Source organism: Lemur catta, chromosome 16 (genome assembly GCF_020740605.2).
Source record: "Lemur catta isolate mLemCat1 chromosome 16, mLemCat1.pri, whole genome shotgun sequence".
NCBI lineage: Eukaryota > Metazoa > Chordata > Mammalia > Primates > Lemuridae > Lemur > Lemur catta.
The window spans coordinates 43,937,028-43,961,196 of record NC_059143.1 but is presented as its reverse complement, the minus strand read 5'-3'; the positions used below and the strand labels follow the sequence as shown (position 1 = coordinate 43,961,196).

The 24,169-nt window shown below is 33.6% G+C and overlaps 1 protein-coding gene across 1 annotated transcript in view; it reads right to left on the bottom strand.

The window, feature by feature from the left end:
• Positions 1 to 23,787, bottom strand: part of LOC123621729 (glutamate decarboxylase 1-like) — a 31,365-nt gene extending 7,578 nt beyond the window's left edge. Inside the window, exons 1-13 of the mRNA XM_045527628.1 lie at positions 23,763 to 23,787; positions 22,490 to 22,582; positions 20,598 to 20,714; positions 19,936 to 20,178; positions 17,239 to 17,329; positions 14,169 to 14,281; positions 12,323 to 12,438; positions 10,202 to 10,281; positions 8,169 to 8,223; positions 7,549 to 7,665; positions 6,680 to 6,744; positions 6,499 to 6,577; positions 4,055 to 4,204 (exon numbers count right to left, since the gene is read on the bottom strand). Coding sequence (XP_045383584.1) covers positions 4,055 to 4,204; positions 6,499 to 6,577; positions 6,680 to 6,744; positions 7,549 to 7,665; positions 8,169 to 8,223; positions 10,202 to 10,281; positions 12,323 to 12,438; positions 14,169 to 14,281; positions 17,239 to 17,329; positions 19,936 to 20,178; positions 20,598 to 20,714; positions 22,490 to 22,582; positions 23,763 to 23,787 — 1,344 coding nt within the window. The remainder of the gene's footprint in view (positions 1 to 4,054; positions 4,205 to 6,498; positions 6,578 to 6,679; positions 6,745 to 7,548; positions 7,666 to 8,168; positions 8,224 to 10,201; positions 10,282 to 12,322; positions 12,439 to 14,168; positions 14,282 to 17,238; positions 17,330 to 19,935; positions 20,179 to 20,597; positions 20,715 to 22,489; positions 22,583 to 23,762) is intronic.
• Between the last annotated feature and the right edge of the window lie 382 nt (positions 23,788 to 24,169).

The following is a 24,169-nucleotide window of genomic DNA, read 5'->3' as shown; positions in this document are numbered from 1 at the left end:
CTCAGGGCAAACACAATGGTGGCTTTAAGAGCAACAGATGGAGCTCAGACAGTTAAGCTCCCTGCAGCATTCTCATGGCCAAACAGATTTATTTTGTGAATCCAAAACCAGCCCAATCTATGTAAAAAATCCATCCTAAAGGAGGCTTTTGCATACATAATTAAAGTTTGTGGAATCATATTTCTATATAAATTTTTTCACTTATTTTTATAACCTAACAGTATTTTACATAATTAATTATATTTACAAGAAATATAAATTTTACTAATTATGGCTCCTCTTTTACCATCAATGAAGTATTTATTGTGTAATTGGAGCAAATGAGGAAAAAATAGAATTTTTTCATTTATATCTCTAGATTTGCATTTAATTCCCATTTGAGGTGACTCACATATTAAATGTTTAAATATTTAAGTTATAAAGTATACTAACAAATTTTCAAGTCAATTCCTCTCTTTCAAGCTCACCATGGATTTTTATCTGAACCTGATTTCCAGTGTATAGGAATGCATCAATCAAGTCAATTTTATAATAAGACCAAACATGGTGGTCCAAGTAACAGTTCTCTTACGGTCTGCTTTAATCCAGATCAAATTTACATATCTGTATCTTTTGAACTGCAGGTCATAGCCCATTAATGGGTAATAGAACCAATTTAGTGAGTCATAACCAACTTGTCTTTCAATAAAATAGAGTAGAATAGAAAATATAAGAGTTTCACACATGATAAGTGTTTTTTTCTTCCTGAAACTTGTTTTGTTACATTTTGTATGTGTGTTACTAGACCAACATAAAATATATTTCTTACTTTGTGTTGTGTTAGAAAGTTTGAATGCCACTTTTATTGCATCAAGGAATAGATGAACTATATAATCCTTGAGATAAGCATACGTATAATTTATTTTTAAAATGTTTTGATAAGTATTAAAAATTTGTGAATTCAAGGTTGAACCTCATGACAAGTATCTAGGTATATATACTCTGATTTAAGCTAAGTCAAGCTATAGAGTTTGACTGGAAGCTAAGCTATGTAAGAATTGATAAGCTCTTACAAAAGTTAAAGGGGTTCATGAAAATATTTAGATAAATAAAATCTGTACAGAAGCAGATTGAGGGGCATTAGATTATCAGTGTTTGATAGATCTACACAAGGCTGCAAGGCTCCAAAAATGTGAGATTGAAAGATTTTTAAAGCAGGTTTACCTAAATGTCCAAATTGTCCATTCAAAAATCTTTAGGAAAAGAACTTGTAGAATATATATCTTTGAACAATGAAAATTATCAATGAAATCTACAAAATGACATAATTGCCAAGTATCATCCTGGTTAACTGATTAAATAGATTCCTATATCAGAACATTGGATATATACCAGGTTATTGGTGGATGATTTCTATGAAAACATTATCTCTGGCTTTGGAATAGTGGATTTTTGAAAAAAGAAATGACTTCAATTTAAATACCGAGGCCAATAATATATAAAAGATGCTGTTGGTTCATGGCAAAACTTTCATCTGCATGGAATCTAACGTCCGTCTTTCTATAGAGAACTGGGAAGGGGATGACAGAAATAACTCTCTAAAAGCATGTCAATTATTTAAGCTAGGCAAAACTAAAGGGCAGGAAGAGAGTGGAGAACATATAATCCTTACTATGTAATCCTCGCTATGTATCTGTGGACCTTGACTGTAAGGTAGATTGAACATTCAGGTAATAAATAAGCATTCACATCTGAAAAATCTACATTTAATTCAAGTGGCTTAACTAAACCTATTTTTGTTAGCAAAGGGGAAAAAGTGGCTTAAAAAAGTTCCTAACAAATTTTTATGTTCCTAACATATTTTTATTCCTGAAATTTCATAGAGCACATGGTAATGATGAAACATGTCAAAAAAATTTTTTCACCTCAGTTAGAATTTTGACCTGAGAAACCAAATTTCCAATTTGCAGTTAGAAATGCCGTGATTTTCCAGAGAGATCTTTAGAAAATAATATAATTTTAAAATAAAATATAATACATAAAAATATGTAATTTGGGGGCTAATAGAGTTCAAAAAAATGAAATAAATGTAATAGTCTATACTTCAAATACAAATAACTAGGACCTAAATAACCATAGATCGAATAAAAGTAAATATACTGACAATGAAAGTATCATATATTGGAACAGTTCTTAAAAATTCAAAGGCAAAGAAATCTACAGAATTTTAATTATATCCATTTACTTAGTCATTTACACTATTTCCTTGTGACCAAAGTCATGCAATATGAGATGAGTTAAGAAATGAGTCTGTGACTTTGACCATTTTCCTGATTCATATCATATGACAATGACCATAATCATAGCTAATTATGATTGAACTCCTGACACCATTATTAGCTTTCATATAATGGGCATAGGACATGAATATGTAATGACTCTTTTAATATTAACCATATAATTGCAAGAAAATGATTATTAATTATGCTTGACATTTGCCCACATTCTGATGATTTCCATACATATTTCCTTTTGTGAAGTTTTCTCTATTGTCCTTTAACATTAGCATTACATAATAAACTTTAATAACATCCAAATCACTTTTGAGTAATTTTGCCCCTCAGTATTTACTTCCTAGTAGATTTAGTAGTTTCTGAAAAGATTTTTTAAGTTCTGGGGCTTTTCTCTCAAACAGCGTTTAGGAATGAAAACCACACATGCTTCCATTAAGTTGATTTGTTTCTTTACAACTTTGTAAAGCTAAAATTTAAATTATGTGTCATAAAAGAGGTACCAAGATGCCCCAAGCTCAGCAATACAAAAAAACATAATTGCATTTGATCTTGATTGAAATTAACTTGTAAGTAACAATGACAACCCCTTAGATTTATATGGTAAATTATAGCATTATAGTTTTTAAGATCATATGTAATATTTAATTTAAACCCAACAACATCTGTATAAAGAGGCGGGTACAACATAATTGTACAAATGAGGAGCCTGAAGCTGAGAGAATTTAAATGATTTGCCTAGGTTCTTTGCATATTATAATTTTCTTGTGACATTTCTCCTAGTGGTCTAAGCAAGAAGTCATGGTAGATTGGCCTTAGGTGGTACCAGTAAAGCTAATGAAAAGTAGGTGGATGCCAGAGATATCTCCAAGGTAAAATCAACTGGATTTACTGATGGATTAAATGTAGGCTACAAGATGAAGGGAGTCAAAGAACATCCATCTACTTTTCATTAGCTTCACTGGTACAACCTAAGGCCCATCTACCATGACCTCTTGCTTAGACCACTATGAGAACCTCCTAACTGGTCATACTGCTTTCCCTCTTTTCCCTGTCATCTATTTGTTACAAGTAGCCCAAACAATCCCCTTTAAAACATATATCTGATTGTCACTCCTCTGTTAAAAACCATCTAGTGGTTTTTCATAAGAGAACAGTATCCAATGTCCTTGTCCTTAATGCGTGACCTCTAATTGCTCTACATTCTCTAACCTCGTTTAGTTTTCTTTACAGTATTGCTAGCTACTGATAACTCACTGATTATTGTCTATAGCACCAAACCCTCCAGAAACCTGGCTTTTTTGCTTACTGCATTCTCAGCACCTAGACTGGATCAATAGTGCTCAACAAATTATTGTGACTGAATTGTTGACTTTCATCAAAACATCTGGTGCATTGTTTCACACCAATTTAAATGTAAACTAGTCAGGCTGGTCATATAGTCTCTAGTTTTATTATTCCCTCTTTTCTTACAGCCTGTTCATTTTATACACTTACGTGTCTGTCTGGCTTCTGACAACATTTAGAGGTTCTCATCTTAGGAAGACCCCTGAGGTTCATATGTTCTCTACTACCTCATGATCTAAACTGTCAAAATCTCAAATAATAAAAGTCATCAGATTCATCAGTTAAATTTGCTCTTTTTAAAATCAGCTCACATAACCCTAAGACTTTAAAATTTTGGTGCTTCTTTTCAAATATGTAATTTATTATAAACTTTACCCCTTTTCTCTTTATTCCAATAAAAAGTAGAATGAGTAAAAATAAAGATGGCAAATTCCTACCTTTGCTTTCCACATTAACCATAGCTTGAAGACATCAACATGTCGGCCACACTGAATAGTTTTATCCCCAGTGTCAAAGTCGACATTGTAGAGCTTATCTGGCTGGAAAAGATATCCAGCTTGCATCTGGTTACATGCTTCTAGAAGACCCTGAAAAAGGAATAATATATCTAACATGTAAGTCATATGCATTTTAATAAGAAACAATTATTTATTTTATTTAACTTATCATTTCTGCTTTGCATGCAAATAGAATTTCATATATTTTATATAAAAATGTCACTTCTCTGAAAATATTTGAGCATATTCAGTTGTTCCTTGGATTTATCTAGAACATGCAGGTGGTATAATTGAATTAATACTTGTCTATTTTTCTTTAGCTTTTCTTAAATGCCTTGAAGTTTTGCTGCTCTTTTGAAATTATGTGACTAGAATGTAATGATATTAATGAGAATTGAGTGCCTCTTCCACTTTAACTGAACTCCCCTGTGAGTCAATAGCGTAGATCTCAGTCAAATAAACAGCTCTGATAGCCTCAGTAGAGAATAAAATAATCTGTGCATTTAACCCGTTCATTTGATTTTGTTCCTTTCTAGCTAGCCATTTCCTCTCAGACAAAAAAAAAATGTTGAAAACATTCCTCCTCAGTGTTAAAGAATTGAGGAATCTTTACATTAAATGGTAAAGAAATAATCACTAAAGGAAAAACATGTTTCTCATCACCCAGTTAGAGAGAGACTTCTCTCAAAGTGTGTGTGTTGTTTCAGCATGACCAAAGCTGAATTTGTGTGCAGTGACAGTATAATTTAAATATACATCAAGCATAACATCTTCTGTAGGAAATAAATAACGATATATTTGTTATGTGTTTTTTATATGCTTGCCATTTCACAAAGGTTACATCAGTTGAGTCTCACAGAAAACTGATGGCATAGAAACCATTATATAATTTTTATAGATCGAAGAAACTGAAACTTTAACATGTTAAGTAATTTTCAAGGTCATATCTATCTATACAATGATGAATTTGGGAGCCAAAAAAAGGCAGTTTGACTTGAGGTTTGTGGAAACTCAACAAAGAAAACTCATACTCTTTTTATAGAATAGACTTATGAATCTATGGGGAGGACCACAATGTGGTGGTTAGTGTTGAAGTATCGGGGGGAAGTAGAATAGAAATGATACCTTAAAAAGGAAAAGACCTTATGCATGTCTATCTTGGATGACGTATTTACACATATAAAAATTATCTGTTTAGTATATCTCAAACTCTCCTTTTATTCTTTTATTAGAGATTAATAAGATAATTGTAAAACCATACTTTTAAAATTTGGTTTTAAACTATTTAAAACCATTTAAAACTATTTAAAATATTTTAAAACCATGCAAGCTATGAGTTTTATCTGATGTGATGATTAAGCTAGTCATTAAGAAACATATATTTATAGCACCTACAAAATGTACACACGGTTCTGAGCCAGTAGATTTGTGGTGAGGAACGGGTGGAAAACTCTGCCCTTGTGGAATTTATAATCTGGGTTGCAGGAGGCTGGTGAGTAAGGCCAGGGCTGGGCAATAAACAAAATTTTGCAGATGTGAATGTCAAATTACACCCATAATAAATGCCATGAAGGAGTTTTCATGGTGTTATAGGGGAATATTCTGGTCTAACAGTCAAGGATTCCATCTAGCGGAGAAGTCAAGAAAGGCTCCTGAGTAAAAATCATTTCAGAGCGCAGCGGAGATTTAACAGGGAAGATGTTGTGGGGAGGGTGTTGTGGGGGGTGAAAGTCGAGTCAGATTATGACAGATGGAGGAGAAACATGTACTCAGGATGTAAGAGAGCGAGCTGTACTACGCCTTCAAGGAAGTCAGTGGATGTGAAGCAAACAAAATGAAACCCAAGATGGAGTGAGAGTGTGGAGAAAGGCGTGGACTACACCTCCCGGGTCCACCAACAGGGTGCACGGGGTGCCTTTTCTCCACACTGTCACCTATGCTTATCTATTATGAAATAAGAGAATAGTTGTGAAGTGCTATCTTATTATAGTTTTAACTTTCATTTCCATGATGATTAGCAATGTAGAACATTTTTTCATATACCTGTGGCCATTGTATTGTTAATAACTAGGTTACGAATGATCAGGTTTTCTATAGACCTTATTATGATCTATTGCTTCGTATCAGATCTTATCTACACATTGGGTTACTTCCTGTCCACTGTAGTCATTTGATTTTGTGACACCTCAATTACCCAGTGACTGCTACTTAAAGACGGAGTGGGAAGGATTGGTTTTCCTCAGTAGGGCAAAGTGTGCTACATTATGTTTAATTCAGTGAGGCCATCTTTTTTTTTTTTTCTTTTTGGTTTTAAACATTCTCAATCAAGCTAGTCATTACTAAGATATCCATTAGTTCACTTCTTAAAAATAGAAATAATTTACTTTTTCCCGGATCAAGATAGCAGAGCATTGAAGAGGGACACCCATTAGTTTGTGAGGATTCCAGGTCACAGAGTTGGCCCTAGATGATAAAACAGCTCCAGTCAGTGCTCACAGTCCAATGCCAGAGAAAAGAAGCCAAAATGGGTCCTTTTGCCTTCACAAAGAAAGCCCCAGGTCTTACCTTTCAATGCCACTGAGTTTATAGGAGTAGTTTCTGGATAGCAGCAGTCCACCTCCCCAAGCTGCCTGCAACCAATACGAAGGACATGTGCTCTTATATAAATTCTTTCTTTCTAAGTCACACCAAATATTTTTTCTATGCTAAATCTATTTCAAAAGTTGATGAAGAGTTAATTGTTACACTAGATGATTTTAAACTTGGCTATAATTATCCTATTTATAAGAACAATACATTTTAAAAATTTCCTCCTATGAATTCTCATTATCTATTCATGACACAGTAAAGTCTTAGGTTCTTAATTAATTCAAGGAGATACCGTCTGTATAATTTCCAAAGACAGATTTAAAAAGTTGGCATCCAATTTGGCAATACTACAGAAAAAAGGAAAATCTCCATTATATTTCATAACTTTAGATTTTTTTCAACTCTAACCAAAGCCAAAGACATTTTTGGTAGAAGTCATTGTATTAAATTAATAGCAACAAAAGTTTTTTTTTAATTTCCTTAATAGATATTAATAAAGAAATGTATATTAGAGTAATGGGCCAAATCTTATTTCAATTTCAAATCATGTTGAACTATTTCTTCACATTGATATTCTAAATTTTGGGTTAAATACTGATAGAGATTTAGATTTTTAAAAATCATTTGATATGTTTTTAGCCCTTTTCATGATATATTAAGTCCATCTAAAAATAACTTATACAAATAAGATTATTCTTTCTCTGCATTTATTCATTATAAAAATTAAGTTACAGAGAAATTTTTTTATTTGCCTACAATGCCTACTAAGAATCTGTAAGGATCATTTGTAGGATTTATATTTTTAAAAAAATAAATTATAGTTCGAACTAAAGGAGGGAACTTACATCCACGTGCATCCAGAGTTTGTGCTTCTCACAAATATTAGCGATGTCATGGAGAGGGTCGAAGGCTCCATACACTGTGCTCCCGGCTGTGGCACTGACACAGAATGGCATTTGACCCTAGTGATGACAAAGGCTGAATTACTCTCATATTCCCATGAAGTCCCCAAGAATTACATAGGAACTTAACCTTTACATTTCTGGACATCAGGAAGCTGGGTAACTTTGATTAAAGACATTAATTAGCTAATAATTTCAAATATTCTAATGTATTGAAAACACTAGAGAAAGCAGCGTAATCATAAGACGAATTACTATCTCTGCCTCTGAGTTTCATTTATTATTACATCTGTCTAAATTTATTTTAAGAAAATAACACCAAAAAAATAGAAATGACCAATTCTATTATATAGAAGATACCCAGATAACTTTTCATATTTAATAGAAACAATATTATTAGAAATACTGTAATGCTACTAATTATACCACTTCAATTTTATAAGAGATTTCCCACATTTAGGGGTTATTTTATTTTTCTTAGCAATTATCAATTGTTTTTCACTAATTAAATTATAGAAAATAGAGATTCATTTGCATGTTAAATATGAAACTGTAGAACATACCTTTCTTTTAGCTTGCAATATATTTTTCTCTAACTCAGCAGGAATCATCTTTCCTCTTAAAATGCAAATACACATTGATTTATAAGTGAATATACATATCAGTTTTACCAATTAGAATAATAAATGGCATGCAATATTATTTTTAAAAATTACTTTTTAGTGTCTCCTAAGGCTATTTATAGCCATATAAACAGGTATAAGGTAAATGTTCAATTCCTTTAACCATGTTTGAGTTAAAGAATGCTTACTTTACTATTTATCCACTTAAAATCTACATTACTTACTAATCTTCCTAGGAAAGATACAGAAGGTAAACTTACTTTCTTTAGAACTTTCTCTCTCTTTCTCCCTTCCTTACTTCCTTTCTTCCTTCCTTCCCTTCTTCCTTTTTCTTCATTATTTACTTAAAGTTACTAAACTTTAATTATAAAGTAAATACCTCTTGATCATGATAAAAATATCAGGTATCTAAGTTTGAGGGGAGTAGGGAGTGGCATGAATTAAAGTGTACTGACATTTCTTCAACAGAAAATTTCCAAGAAAAATTAAAGCCAATATTTTTCTATTCCAGCTATGAGACTAAAAGCCAATATGCTTAGAGATGATTTATTGAAAAGATTCCTATTAAAGTTAGTACTTAGATAAGGATGCTTACTATCTTTAATATTCTATTTTGTTCTGAAAAAGTGATAGATAATAAAATAGGAAAAAACCCTAATTCAAGTACATGTTTGTATAGTTGAAATATGTACGGTTTTTTGGAAATAATGAGACTGTTGAGCAAGTTAGGTAGTTAAAAACATAAATTATATTTCTACTTGTTAACACTAATTATTATAAATAAATAATAGAAAAATTCTATTCATAATGGTAGAAACAATATAAAACATCTTAGGGAGGTTATTCTCAGAAAATGTGCAGGGACTATATAAGAAAAATCAAACAACTTGAGATGATGTTTATTCAATAATAACTTATAAAAATATATTTGCAAGATATTTTATAATCATTTATTTTACATTTCAAAATTTCTAAACATATAAATATTTCTTACAAGCCACTAAAAAGTAATAAACTACCAATTAAAAAAATGGGCAAAAGACATGAATGGGCAATTCACAGAAATAGACATTGGCAAGTGAGTACATTAACAGATTTCCATTGTTTGGAACAACAATGAAACATCATATTTGTCTATCAGATTTTCTAAGTATAAAAATAGTAACAATATTTGGGTTACAGATTGTAGATAAGGGTATCAATTAACCAAAAACTGTTTAAAGGGAAAATGAAAACATTTTTATTGAATTATAAATGTAGATATACTTTGACCCAATAATTGATGTGAGAGATAGTCATACAAAGATATTCAAATATATTTATACAATTACATTCATTTAAGCATTGCCCTTAAATACTAAAATCAAGGAAAACCTCTTAAGTGTCTCTTTAAATAAGACTTGTGAAATCATGTTATATTTATAAAATGAAAAGCTCTGAAGTATCTAAAAAACAATAAGAAAAGTCCATATAAATTCATGGCACAAGATTCCCAAGATCTATTGTAAAGCCAAAAAAAATCAAATTACAGAATACAACACAGAACTGATGTATGAGTAAGTTTGATATGCATAAAAATTATCTTCCAGAATATATGTAATATTTGTAATATTGCTTATTTCTAAAGAATGAGATTCAAGGAAAATAGAAACACATTTTCACTATATACTCTCCTAACCCAGTTGATTTTTTTATCTCCAAGCATCATTATATTGATAATTTAATATATTTCATAAATATAAAATAGGGAACAGATATGTGGCATTACCATTTATATAAGGCTATATTTAGTAAATAAATTTTAACAATAAGATAGGTAACTTCAGTGCTTCTTTCATAATCACTTCTTGTTAAAATTTAAATGAAACTAATATGGGTGGGTATTCTTGCAAAATATTGGAATATAAAGAAAGTTGCATTTTAATCTGTGAAGTACAGTAATAACATTTTTGAGAATATATTAAGAAACATACCTTTCATCACATTTTACTTCAATTACATTATCAATTCCAATACCAAGGATTGCTGCAGCTTTTTTTACTGAATAATGTCCCTTGGGCAAAAATAAAAGTAGAAAAGACATTAATTCTCCTGCATTAAATCATTAATTGCACACTAGTGCATTTGGGGCGTATACGCATAGCTTTGAGTGGGTCTGTGCATGTATACGCACACAGGTCTCAAGGCATATTTTCAGGTCCTCATCATGACATTTGTTGAGATCAGGAAGGCTGTAACACCTATTTCTAGAAGGTACTGCCATAGAATAGAACTCTTCACATGCAATGAGTGGGGGATTGAATATTCTAGTTCTCAGTATCCACATGAAAGCACGTCATTTATAAATTTAATGGCATTATCCTCCAGAAAAATCCTTTCCTGCTCTGGACAGCTCTAATTCTTACATTTCAGATTTTTTTTTTTTTTAACAATGAAGGCTGAAGAGATGCACTGATTCCTCCAGTGTCTATAATTCTTAATTCTGACTCTGACACCAACTTTGATTTCTTGCCTTCTAGTTTACTTTGTCCCTGCATCACTCTGCCTTATATAAATAACACCAGTAAGACAGAGGTAATAGCAGCTTAAAAGATAAACTTGGCCTGGGTTATTTTTAGTTGCAAGGAAAAGACTAGACATATGAGATTAAAAAAATACAGAAATTAAAAATTCCAGCACTGTTTCTATCTCAATAAAGAGTATACAGGTTAAATACAAAATCGTTTCTTAAAGATAGGCATTATGAAATTTCAGCCTATTTACTCATTATGTTTTTAAAAAGCTGTATGTCAAATTATGAAAATCACATTTGTAAAGCATGTTAAATTATATTAAGTTTTATAATACATTGCATGCAGCTGTAGTTGCCAAATTGATAACGTACAGTAAGTTCTCACTTAAAGTCATCATAGGTTCTTAGAAACTGTGACTTTAAGCAAAAAAAAAAAAAATGTATAATAAAACCAATTTTTTCTCTTCAATGCTATAACAAAACAACCAACACTATTCTGCTGTACATCATTCTGCTTAGAGTCGCAATGACCTATTTAATGAGGACTTACTGTACAGCTATATAATAACAATTTGAGTTTGGCAATGGAAGGACACTGCAAAAACAGAAACATTTCCATAAAACTCCTCTGTTTCTAGGTAGTTTTAGGTAGAGTTCTCAAACTGAGACTACTATTACATTTTAAGATTATAAATGCTGCCATGGTAGATACAAACAAAGTGATCAGATTTATTAGATTATAATAAATTGACTTTTTTTTTTTTTGAAATAGGGTCTCACTCTGTTGCCTGGGCTACAGTGCAGTGGAGTCATTATAACTCACTGCAAGCTCAAACACCTGGGCTTAAGCAATCCTCTCACCTCAGCCTCCCGAGTAGCTGGGACTACGGCACGCACCACCATCCTTGGCTAATTTTTCTATTTTTTGTAGCCATGGGGAGTCTCATTATGTTGCTCAGGCCGGTCTTGAACTCCTGGCCTCAAGAGATCCTCCTGCCTTGGCCTCCCAAAGTGCTAAGGTGACAGGTGTGAGCCCCCGTGCCTGGCTCATAAATTGACTTTTTAAAAAGAAGTTTCAATGCTATGCACAAGAGTGTAAGGAACATTAAAACTAAAGGAGATATCAGTGGATGTATTGTCAATATCTGAAACATGTGGCTGAGGACCTAGTCTGTAACTATTGTTTTCTTTTCAACTAATTCCTTTGGTCTTAACTGGGAAGATAAAACATTAATCACATTCTTGTTCCCTTTATTCGATGTTAAAAAGAACCACTAAATCTTTGAACTTTTTACAACTTATTTTTTTGGTGAAGACAGCATAGTGTTTTATATTTATAATCACATTTTCTCCTGTTAGTTTCTCATAGGTTGAAATTAAATTTTAATCCTAAATTTGAACTATTTTTACTGCTTATCTCTACAGCCTATATTTTTTTGGAAAGTCATTTTCTCCCTTTATAATATTAATATTCGGATCCAGACTCAGATTATGTGAATACATTTAACATAAGCATGATATTCTAAGTCTTTATTTTATCAGGTGACCTTAAAAGTTGGAAAAACCTAGACTTGATACTTACATGTTCAGAAACAAATAATACAATGCATGGAAGTGCAGCCATGCCTTTTGTTTTTAACTCTGGATATCGCTTATAACGGGCTACTAATATACCATAGAGGTTTGATATACTCCCACCTGTGGGAAAGAAATAGTGATTATTAATCTAATTCCAACTATTTGAAATCATGACAATTTGAGAGCTTCCTGAAACTAAAGTGTTGCTAAATCACTGATGTTATTTTAAAATATCCTTCCTAGAAATTGCTGAGAGAAAGATCAATACAATTTCCACTTTTAGATTTCTGGAAGCTTGGTCTGCAGTTATAACCTACATAATGGCTTATCTCTCAGAAATAATAGTATTAGTTGAAATACATTTTCAGTGTCTTCTAATAGGTATTTTTATTTAGCTAATAGAAAATTACGGAAACTACAGGAGACTCCACACGAAGAGGCTGCAGAGGAGAACTGGAAGGAGGAAGGCCCCCGAGAGGCTTGGAGACCAGCGACAAGGGTGGGTGGGGCAGCTGCATTTCCTCTCCCTTGCGTTAGGACTGCAGGTGGGCTCCTGAGCGGAGAGACCTGCCCACTACAGCCCAGAAACAGCCACTGCCAGTGAGCCCTGAGCCTCTTGGACAGGGCACCAGGCTCCCAGCTCCCTCGGGCACCTCCCACCTCCCGGTCCACAGACCCAAGCCGGTCCACAGGCACCATATTGCTTCATTCTCCCCTCCCCCTTTGCCTACCAGCCACTGCCAAGAGAGACAATTTAGCCACGACCCGGAGGCATCTTCAGGGAAGGAGACCTCTCCTTTTGGGGACCTACAGCAGACTGAGGGGTACTCACATTGCAAGCTCCCTACCCCCCCACCCTCCCAGGTGCCGCTTGCCTGGTGACTCCAGGAGAGTGGGGCAAATCCTGAGGCGGAGAGACACCGATCCAGCCTGGGCACCCCGTGGGGTGACTTGAGACCAGCACTCCTCTCCCTGGAAGGTCAGGGACTGATCTCCAGGGCCCAGGGGACAGGCCTGCAGACCAGATCCCGTACACTCAGGCCTCAGTCGCATTGCCCTGGGGCACAGAAAGGGGATATTTGTGAATGACCGTACTGAGTGTGTGTGCCTTCAGGGGCAGACCAGCACGCCTGAGGGGCAACCCTGCTCTCACAGGGGTCTGCGATCCTGGGCAGGGAACCTCCCGGCCTGCAGGACAGCCAGGGCAGATCCACTGGCTTGAGGTCCTGCCTGCAGACAGAGGCCCAGGAGAAACTACAGAACAGGGGAGGGTGGAGAGGAGCGAGGCTGCTCTAGACTGCAGGTCTCAGACAGCCCCACCCCACACGCAGACTTTCCTGCTGAGAGGGGCCACTCCAGCCCCTCCCTGGCAGCTTTGCCCTGAGGCAGAGAACAGACCTTCGACCCCTGCTAACAGCATTTGTGGAGCTTGAGGGCAGGCTCAGCCAACCCAGCTTCACCCAGCCTCACTCTCCGACCTGCCCCCACTGAGGTGCAGAATAAGGACACACCTGGAAGTCCCACCACATGAGGCATTGGAGCACCTCTCCAGAGGAATGAGAGCCTGTTACAGGACCCAAAAACAACACTGCAGCCTGCACCTTCCAGCAAGCGCCACCTACTGACAGGGAGGTCATTCTGCACACCCTTTTACTGCATCTACTGACTCATCATACAGAGTGTGGTCAGATCTCACCCACAACCACCTAGTGGCTCAGAGACTAAACAGGGTGTGTCATCATCCAAACGAAAATCTAAAGGCAAGAAGCCGCAGCTGATCCAGATGGGAAGGAATCAGCGAAAGAACTCCGGAAGTATGAAGAATCAAACAGAAAATTACTGTTTCCTACCAGGTGAAAATATTCCATCTGCCTCTGTTTCTCTCCAGCCAATAATTCCACACATTTTCTTGAGAAGAACTTTCTCCATGACAGTAAATACTGGGGCTATTTCATATGTAAACCTGTAATACATATAGAGAAATTCAACTGTGAATTATATTACATAGAGCAGGAAAAATAAAATCACATGCTAAATAAGATGACACACTTTTCAAATTGTATGGTAGACTGTGCAAGAAATGATTACATTTTATATGTTCTGAATCGCCTGTTCCAAATTTAGTATATTAGTTCTACAAAGAAAGTATGATAGCTTCCATTGTTTTGTGCAGTAGCTGAGAATTTTTTTTTCCACCTAGAGGAATTTTAAAAGCAATTCCCATCCCTCCATCATACACATAATACTGCTAGAGTAAGAAAATACCCAGTTATCAAGAAAAAAATATATATATATGTATATATACATGTATATATGCACACATAGAAATGTACAAATGTATATATAATTCACAAAATTATGTATACATATGTGTCTATGTGTATACATGTAGACACAAACAGATATATTACCTAATGAGCAAGTTGGAGAGATAGAGAGCTATAATACATAATATAATATAATATTTTGCAGAATATAAAAGAGGCAGGAAAAAAGGCTTTTCTAGAAATTGATTGAGAAACATCCTCTACTTTGAACAAACACATCAAAAATGGACTAAGAACTACTATGTTTTCAATAACAACTATGAAGCATGAAGATGGCACAAGACAAGAACAATGCAGGACCCACGGAAGAGAACTCAGAGAGGATCAGGTTGGGGACTCTCCTCTGAGGGGTGCTTTGAGATTAGAGTCAGCCCCTTGGAAAAAAAGAAGCTGGAATTTAAAAGGCTACAGGCTTTCCTCTGTGCATACTGTGTACAATAAACAATGAAATATTTACAGTGGGTTCTGAAATCAAAGGTGGATTCAGTTTTTCTCTAGACAGCCTTTTATCTGTCCTTTATGAGTTTTTATACATAGATATTGATACCAGCCACCACTCCTGTGCCACTTCAGATACTCTCAGCTTGTTCTGTCACTACGGTCATTGGACATTAATCAGGCCCAGCCACCACCCCTGTGGCCACTCACTTAGACACAGTCCTGAGCTAACAGCAGATTGCCTCCCCTCCTGACAGTAGTCACTGACCTCCCATCCAGAAGCTACACTTTTACCCTGAACCACGACAAGTCCGGGAATCTACTGGGAGTTCCAAAAATGCCCAGACATTAGGTATGGGGACGTGAATGTTCCACAGTGCAATCCTTTGGCCCTAGGAGACCTGGTTAAAGATAAATTATTTTGCCTTCCTCCCCACAGATGGACTGTCCTGAGGAGAGGTCATTTGTGGGGGGCATACATCCCAGGGTACCAAGCAGCCAGTTGTGCTCGCATTCCCTTGTGCTAGGTCTCTAATGACCCCTCATACTGCCCTTCTGCCCTTGCCTGACTCCCTTCATTTTTCCGCAACCCTGCTACTCAGACAGCATGCCCTCAAAATGCAGTAACACATAAGCTCTTGCCTCTCTCTGCTCAGAGACCCAGACTAAGAAAACCCATTGACTATTAGAATTAAGATTTTAGTTCTAATCTAAGAGGAACAAAGTAAGAGGAAATCCTTACACACTTGTATTTCAACAAGGCTGAATTCTGCCAGAATGTGCTGTGTCAATTTCAGCTTCTATACATTACCTTTTTGACTCTATTTCAATTCCATGGAGTAGCTGTTATTATTTTCAGGTAAAAGACACTCACTAAACTTCACAGCACTGGAGAGCAGGAAAGTAGGAATTGAATTTGGTTTTCTCTAACTCCATACCACTTGCTTTTCTGCCATCTCAGATAATGGTAAGAGATATCCAACTATTAAGAATGAGGAAACTTCAAAGGTACAAAAAACTCTGTCTTAAATTCTTTCTCTTTACTACCCCCACTTGTTCTTTCCACTATTTCTCTGTTTAAACTTGAGAATAAATATTTTCTTCATGTGGAAAATAATTAAGTCTCATAACAATAGGATTCCAAACAGTGGAATATGATTTATAAATTTATTCTATGTAATAATTTATATAATATATAGAATGCATTATATTGTCTGGAAAGACTAATTTTTTTAAAGTATTGTTCTACACAGGTTTAACTAAAGCACCATCATCAAGGAGTAAAAATTAAAATAGCAATAAGCTGTGTAGGACATTTTTATTTGCATTCCTATCTATAAAATACTAATTACTACCATGAACTATGCATCATCAAAATCTTAATGATAACTAAACAGTTAAAATAAACCTCCATTTTCCCACATAGAAAAGCAGTCTCTTATAAATGTTTAGTTCTTGGTTTTAAAGTTTGAAGCTTTACCAGCTCTCTCTTTTGATGGCCAGTTAAACTACATTAACAACTGACACCGACTATTCCTTTCAATTTAGTATCCAATCATTTCCCTATCCCTTTCAATCTTAAAAAATACTGCTCGAAAATTAACTTTACCTCAAAACACTGCAACAGGTTATCTAATTTCCTTGAGTTTTCCACAAGTTTTGCTATGGCAAAGGTTAGTATTTTAAAAGAATCACGTTGGAGTTGAATTTAACTTTTCTTTAAAAGTTTATTCTTTTCATCTTCAATAAGATTGAGGTTCTAATTTATATTTAGGAAAGTTTTCATACGTGTATATGTGCATTTTAGACTACTGTGTGCTGTGAGCTGTTTCAAGTAGTGTTGAAATGATTCCAACCCGAACTACCCTAGCCCCAGTAATGACTCAGGCTAATCCACTGAGCTTTATCCCGTACCAGGGAATTCAGGTCCTGAAAGTTCCCAGACAGAGAATGTCCAGAGGACCAGGTAAACCTCAAACATGTCACACGGAGAACATGTAGCAGCTTCTTTGCATTTCTCCCAGGGTGTCAACTATTTGGTTTTGATACAGCAAGCATCATATCCAGCAAAATGTTACTTCCACAATCTACATCTTTACTCTTGCTGACATGTGTCTAATATTCTCACATTTCTCAGGTGCAGAGGGACACTCACATGTTGGTATTTGCAGTGGCTGTCAACCATTCCCCTGCAAGTCCTATTACATCTAGCCCACTGGACAGCTGGTTAAAATAGCGAGGATGTCCTAGAAACAAAGAAAAAATTGCTAATGGGACAAAATAAAAACATAGAGCTAAGAAATGGTTAAATTTGATAGCAGCTTCTCAGTTAACAGATACTCATTAAGCAAACTTAAACAAATTATGTCATTCAGTAAACATTAGTGAGCAACCATCACATACAGGCACAGTCTTAAGTATTGGAGATACGGTGGTAAACCAGATGGGCTCAGTTGCTACCATGTGGATCTTACAAACTGGTAGAAGAAAGACATAAAATAAATGACACAAATGTGTCTAATCACAATTGTCAAAAGTGCTACAAAAGAAAACAATGGGTGTTAAAAGTTTGTTCCTAGGGGATTAAAGGCAGCCAGGGGAGTGGGCAGAGGCAATCTCTAGAGAGAGTCTCTTGGAGGAAGTGATGTTTAAGGCAAGATCTAAAATTAAGCATTGCCAGACAGAAAGAGGTGGAGAAGGAGCAAGATGAAAAAGAGCTCAATATGCTCAAAAATCACGCAAGGTCCTGTGTCTAAAGTAGGTCAGGGATGGGGGTATATAAATCTACCTCAAGGGACCACTTGGGTAAATGGGGGACTAGCCACCTAAAAGATTAAATAATTTTCACTGAAAAACTATACATTTTTATATATAATAATAGATCCCCTTCACAATGATTTTTGAATATTCACATTAACCAAGGGTCTTTAAGCATTAGTTGACAAATTGCATAATCTATATTCAACTCAGTTTAAATTAATCTTCCCCTTTCTTAGCCCCCAGATTGTTTTTTTCACTGTCATATGACATAGTTTACAGATGACTTGCACCATAGCTCTTTGTGAATTCCTCTTTTTTCCCCACTAGTATGTTATACACATTTCAACACTGCCTTTCCCAAAGCACCTACATGGTTTGTTAACAAATAGATGTTCTAAAAATGTTTTTAAACTTGATGAAATTGATGTCTGGAAGTTGTGGACTGTGATAGCACACTGTCCCTTTCTGTTATTTCCTTTTCAGTTTCTCGGCATCTTTGTTTTTTCCCTCTGCACTTGAGATGTGCAGAGACGGAGATGGAAAAGTGGAACGTGGGTCCTTACAGATTCCGTCTACATCTGCAGTGCTGGATACATGAAGGAGAAGGAACTTTATTTACACCTGTCAGAGGTGCCACTCAATTGCCCCACTCAACTGCCCCACTATTTTTTCAGAACTACCTTTTACTATTTTTATTTCTAATCAAAATTTATTTTAATTTCACATTTGCTTTACATGACTGAATTTGAGCCTTCAAATATTTTTTGACTCTTACAAGACTTTTATATTTTTATTTAATAATAGTTTTCTAATTATAAATATATTACACATTATAGAAATGCATAGAATACAAAACAGTACATACAGAACAGTGATTTTTCTAGGCATATATAGGATCCTACTTATCTATCCAACTACCTATTTATAATCAATACATTCTACAAATGATATTTACAAAGCTATTTTAAAGTGATACAAAGATATCTTACAAAAGTGTTCATTTTAAATAGGTAATTATAGACACCTGTATATATGTGTGTCAATATATACATATACACATAAAATTAAAATATAATTAAATAAAATTGAAATAATATTGAGCATATTATTTTGTGGTATACCTTTGCACAAGGATCAATATCCTATGAAATATTCCCCATGACTTCCCTAGAACTTTAAATTGTAACATTGCATAGTATTTGTTTCCAAGGATAGTCATAGTTTGTTTAAGATAAATGTAAAAACAAGGATACTTTATTTTTTTGTCATTAAAATTAATGCAGCAATAAGCATTTTCAAATGTAAATCGTCTTGGTGCATTAATGTGGCAAATAAGTTTGATCTGAAGATAAAATATTTGTGGTGTTTAAAGTACTGGTATATAAAAGTATGTAATTACAACAATGCCCATTTATTTGAATTCTATCAAATATAAGGTATCATACACAAATAATTTATAATTATTAAAGCTATACATAAATATTTTCCCTGATCACATAATAAGAAATGAATAAGCCCAGGAAGGGATAATGTATTTGAATCCAAATTTTGTCACTTTTCAAAGACAATGTTTGTTCCACTATACTATTTATTAATAGTATAAGATTTTAGGAAAAGTAGTCCATAGAGCCTATATAAATATTGCTGACTCCTTAAAGTATCACTTTAAATGGTTAAGAATAAAGTTATAGTAAAGTTAATTTAATCATAAAACAATTTAAGAAATATAGGATATATTTATGTATCTATCTGATAATTTTGATGCTATATATTTTATTGGTTTAGAAAGATAATCAATTGAGCATCAATTCTGAATATGATAAAAATAAATAGATAAATGAAAAGAATGATAAATAAAAATTATACATTTAGTTTCCATTAGAATGTAATTCTCCAAACAAAACTCATTTTATTTACTTTCTTATCTTAATTAATAGGCAATTTATATATGACAATACCAATTTGAAAATAAACTAAGCAGGTGTTTTAAATAAGAATGAATAAAATTGTGATCATTTTTCAACACAAATGTAAATTCAAAGCTATTCAATCACTCTATAATTTAAGAGCATCAATTTGAAAAAAAAATCACCTGTTTTAACACCATATTTTAAGGTATCTGTGCAATCAACAAGTAATTGTTCCAGAGATTCAGGGAGGTCAGACAGTTCTAAGTTAAACCCATCTAAACCTTCAAGGAGTTGATGAGGATGATGAAAGTCCAATATTTTACTCTTAACATCAAAGGTTTTTTTGATGTAATGCAAAAGAATATCTACTATTTGTAGCAGAAAATATCTTGTTAAATCTTTGCCCTCTTTGGACGGCAACAAATCTAGAGAGAAAAGAGATTAACAGCAAGGTCAGTAGAGTGCCAAAGAAAATCTTGAAGGGATAGAGTTTTCATCATTAGAAACTAAAGGTATTAAAGGGCCACGTCAAACAGCAAGTAAAGTAGCATTTGCCCAAATTCTATTAATAATCTTCATTCAATGTTCCATCGTATAACAATTTTCACCCAAAATCAACCGTTTTACATTAATGTCATTGGAACAGGTGTCCCTTCAAGATCTCCTAGAGATGAACTTTATTTGATAGTATTGCCACAAAACAATCTGTTCATTTTACTTCTGAAAATAAGTTAAAGGATCAGATCTTAAAGAAAATTGTAATTGCTACAATAAACTCGTAGATCACAGGGCATTCATTTATTAAAAAGAATAAAGGAGTTACACTTGTTAATGACATTCATACCTGAAGCATAAGCATTTGATAAATCCGTCATTACATTCTCAGTGTGAGCTTCTTTTTTCACATCTTTCTCAGTTGACTGAAAATTATGAGTAGGTTTTTTCCTCATCTGTTTATTATCTAAGTTAAAAAGTAAATATTTTTGATTATTAAACTCTGTTGATACTGTATATTTACTGCTTTTATCTATAATAAAATGGATGTCTCTAGCAAATTCATAACAATTGCAGCTCTTATTTCTATTCTCTTCTAATCTCTGGAAGATAGATGTAAACTGGAGAAAAGTATTAAGAGAAGTATTAATTCTACTAAAATAATGTAAAGAACAAATGAAACACTTCTTGATTGTTAGTTTTGTATCAGTAAGGTGTACAGGATTAAGAATACAATAATTTAAAAAATCATGTTAAGCATAAATGACAATGATTATTCCGTAATAAGATCCTTCTATTATCATGTTACTATATATGAAATGCCTACTATATTTTAAAATCCCTAAGTGCCTTGCATTCATTTTAATCCTCAAAATAACCTTATAGTAGAAGGGCTATTTCTTAAGTATGCCAATAAAAAAAAGGATAAAGAAGTTAAGTAATAGTAATAACTAACAATTTTTGATCATGTACTATGGCCCAGGCACTGTTCTAACCATCTCAAATGTATTATTCTATTTAATCGTGATAACATAGAGTTAGGATGTAAGTTCATTATTAACAAAAATAGCATTATATTAATATGTTGAAATTTGGATTTATAGACAGATCTGTTTGAATCCAAAGACAATTAAGTTATTCTCTTTAAAAATTAATATTTAAAAATAGTTAAGTCCTGAAATTATCTTTAATCAAAATATTGAACCAAATGTGCAGTCAAGCAAGCCAGTCATTCTTAAATATCTTTTCTGGGCAATGTAGGGGACAAAAGGAAGTATGAACTATAGTTCCTAAAATCAAGATAATTACTCATATATACATATATGTATGTAGAAATTACAAAGTAATACAAAAATTATTTATAACTAAATTTTGTAGTTTAGTTTTTATAAGCTTGTAGTATTATTTTCAGTGCTAATGGATTTTTCTTAAAGTAAAATAAACTCTTTTCCTTTCCAGAAATTACATTTTTAAGATTGTAGCAAGACCAATTTGGTTCAATTTTTAAATATTGATGTAATGTTTAAGCAGTTTATGTATGACAGATGAAAATGCTTTATTATAAACAGAATAAAAATCCTGCTACATAAAAAATTTGTGCATGATCAAAGTGGACTAATTACAGTAATTTGAAATCATGCAGTGAACTTAAAAATAAATTTTGAAATTATACATTGACACTGTAGACATATACTAGGTTAATTGTATATTTTTTTCCTAGAAAATGCAGTTATTTTTAGGTTTCCTTGCCGTGAACCATGAAAAAATTCTAAAGTCACTAAAGTCTTACCACTTTATTAAGAGTATCACTTCTTTTAAATAATCAGTGGAAACAAATTCACAAGAAAAAGTGAAATGTTTGAAGAACCCTCTACATGAAGAAATAATACAGAAAGCTTACACATAAATCACATAAATTTTGTAGAAACCAACAGACTTGAAATATTGGCATAAGATCTATACTCCATTAACAATTTGACTACACATTGAATCTACAATCTAAAACTATGTTAAGCTTGTACTTATATTTAATAAAAAATAGTTATTTTAAGTGCATAAGATAAAGATTGCTAATACACTTCTGGCAAAATATTTTTATTATTAATAATCATATAAAATAAGAACAATTATTGCTTGACAGTCTGCAGTTTTTGACAAGTAGCAAAATCTCAAAGTTCTCATGCACATTTACTCTCTCAGTTAATAACAATTGCCATTTCTTCTCACAAAATTTCAACTTACTTGTCTGCCCATATCCACATTCCTTGAAATCCATGTGCAGTGAAATAAATTTTATCTGCTTTAACAGAATACTTGAAGCCAGAGAGAGTTTTCCTGCAATGAAAAAGAAGTCAACCATTAAAGATTTGTAATTGCCATAATTTATAATATAGACTCTTTTAAAAGTTCTTTCTTCGTTGGCACAGAAATTTAAAATAACTTCATTATTTGTAATATAGGCGGGGATTCAATGCTTTTGTTTGTTTAAAGAATTAACTGAGAGATGGTTTTAACGTATTTGTTTTTAAACATCCCTTGCTTTAGTGTTTGATTTAATGTAAAAAAAAAGGAATGGATTTCAACTTCCCTTTAGACAATTACAACTTTTATCTACAGGGTTAAGTGTTAGGCACTTAACATTCTAGGGTGGAAATTTAAAAAAATACCTGGGAATATTAATAATACAATTCATATCCTTGTAACACAGGAATTACTTTTTGCTTTTATAGTAAAACTCTAAAATTTAACACAAATCATAAATATATAATGATCATCACTGTGAGCCCCATTTGCATGTATATATTTTCTCAAGAATTTATCAAGTATCAACTTATCCCTTGGAGTTTACAACTATTGTGTAATGTTCAGATCAACATTATTTTTCTTTATTAAACAATTTTTATGTATGTTAATAAAAATGTGAAAAGACTAAAAATTCACACAACAAAAGCATTAGAAAATACATTAGCCTTTATCTGCCATTTAGGTGCAATTTATAAACAGATGAAGTAACTCTTAATTCAGTCAAATAAAAATAGAAAAATATTGTAAATTATCAAAGTCCATTGACAACTTCCAAACCCAATTTGGGCCAGGTACTGCAACTCTTATTTTTTCATTAAGGAGTTCACTAGAGCTTCTAACAAACAAAAACCTATATTTGATGATTTGAAAAAACTTCCACATTTCCTTTCCTCATGCTTTCAGTGGAGGTGATCAATGATTGTGGAAATGGCATAGAAGTAGGAAAATAAGGGGAAATAGCTCCAAGGGCTCCCTAGCTATGCTCTCTTTCCTTCAGTGACCTGCTTCTGTGCTCTAATAGTGTCACTGTCTGTTAAGGAAGATTATCCCATTATCTTCATTTAGAAGAGTTCTTCCTCCTAAATCCTGGACACCCACTCATCTCTGTTAATAAACCCACACACGTATTCTACTGTGTGTATCATCTGTGAGTTAATCCTCTTCTGTCCTCAGCACTGAGCACCCCATCCTGCAAAGTTCGCTATCTGACCCTCCTCATCCTCGTCCTTACTCATCCCTCCCCCTCCATTATAACCACTAGCACTTTCGGTTCAAAAGGACTCAAATAATCCCATTTCCAAGGAAATGGATTTTGAGCCATAAAGCACTTTCTAGCTATTATTCCATTTCTTTCCCTTAATGTCCTAGCTTTTGACACTTAGACCTTTATTTGTAGACATGCTGAACATGAAACTTACCCTCTCAAGGCCCAAGGGGAAAGCAATGGTTTTATTCAGCCTAATTTTACACATTTGTAAAACCCATATAAACTGAAATTAAAGCCACTCAAAAATTTTCTCTACAAAGCACATGAATGCTTTCTTACATTGTACTACATTAGATAAAACTAAAAAAAAAGGAAAGAGGAAATACCCTCCTCATAGGATTGATAATAAT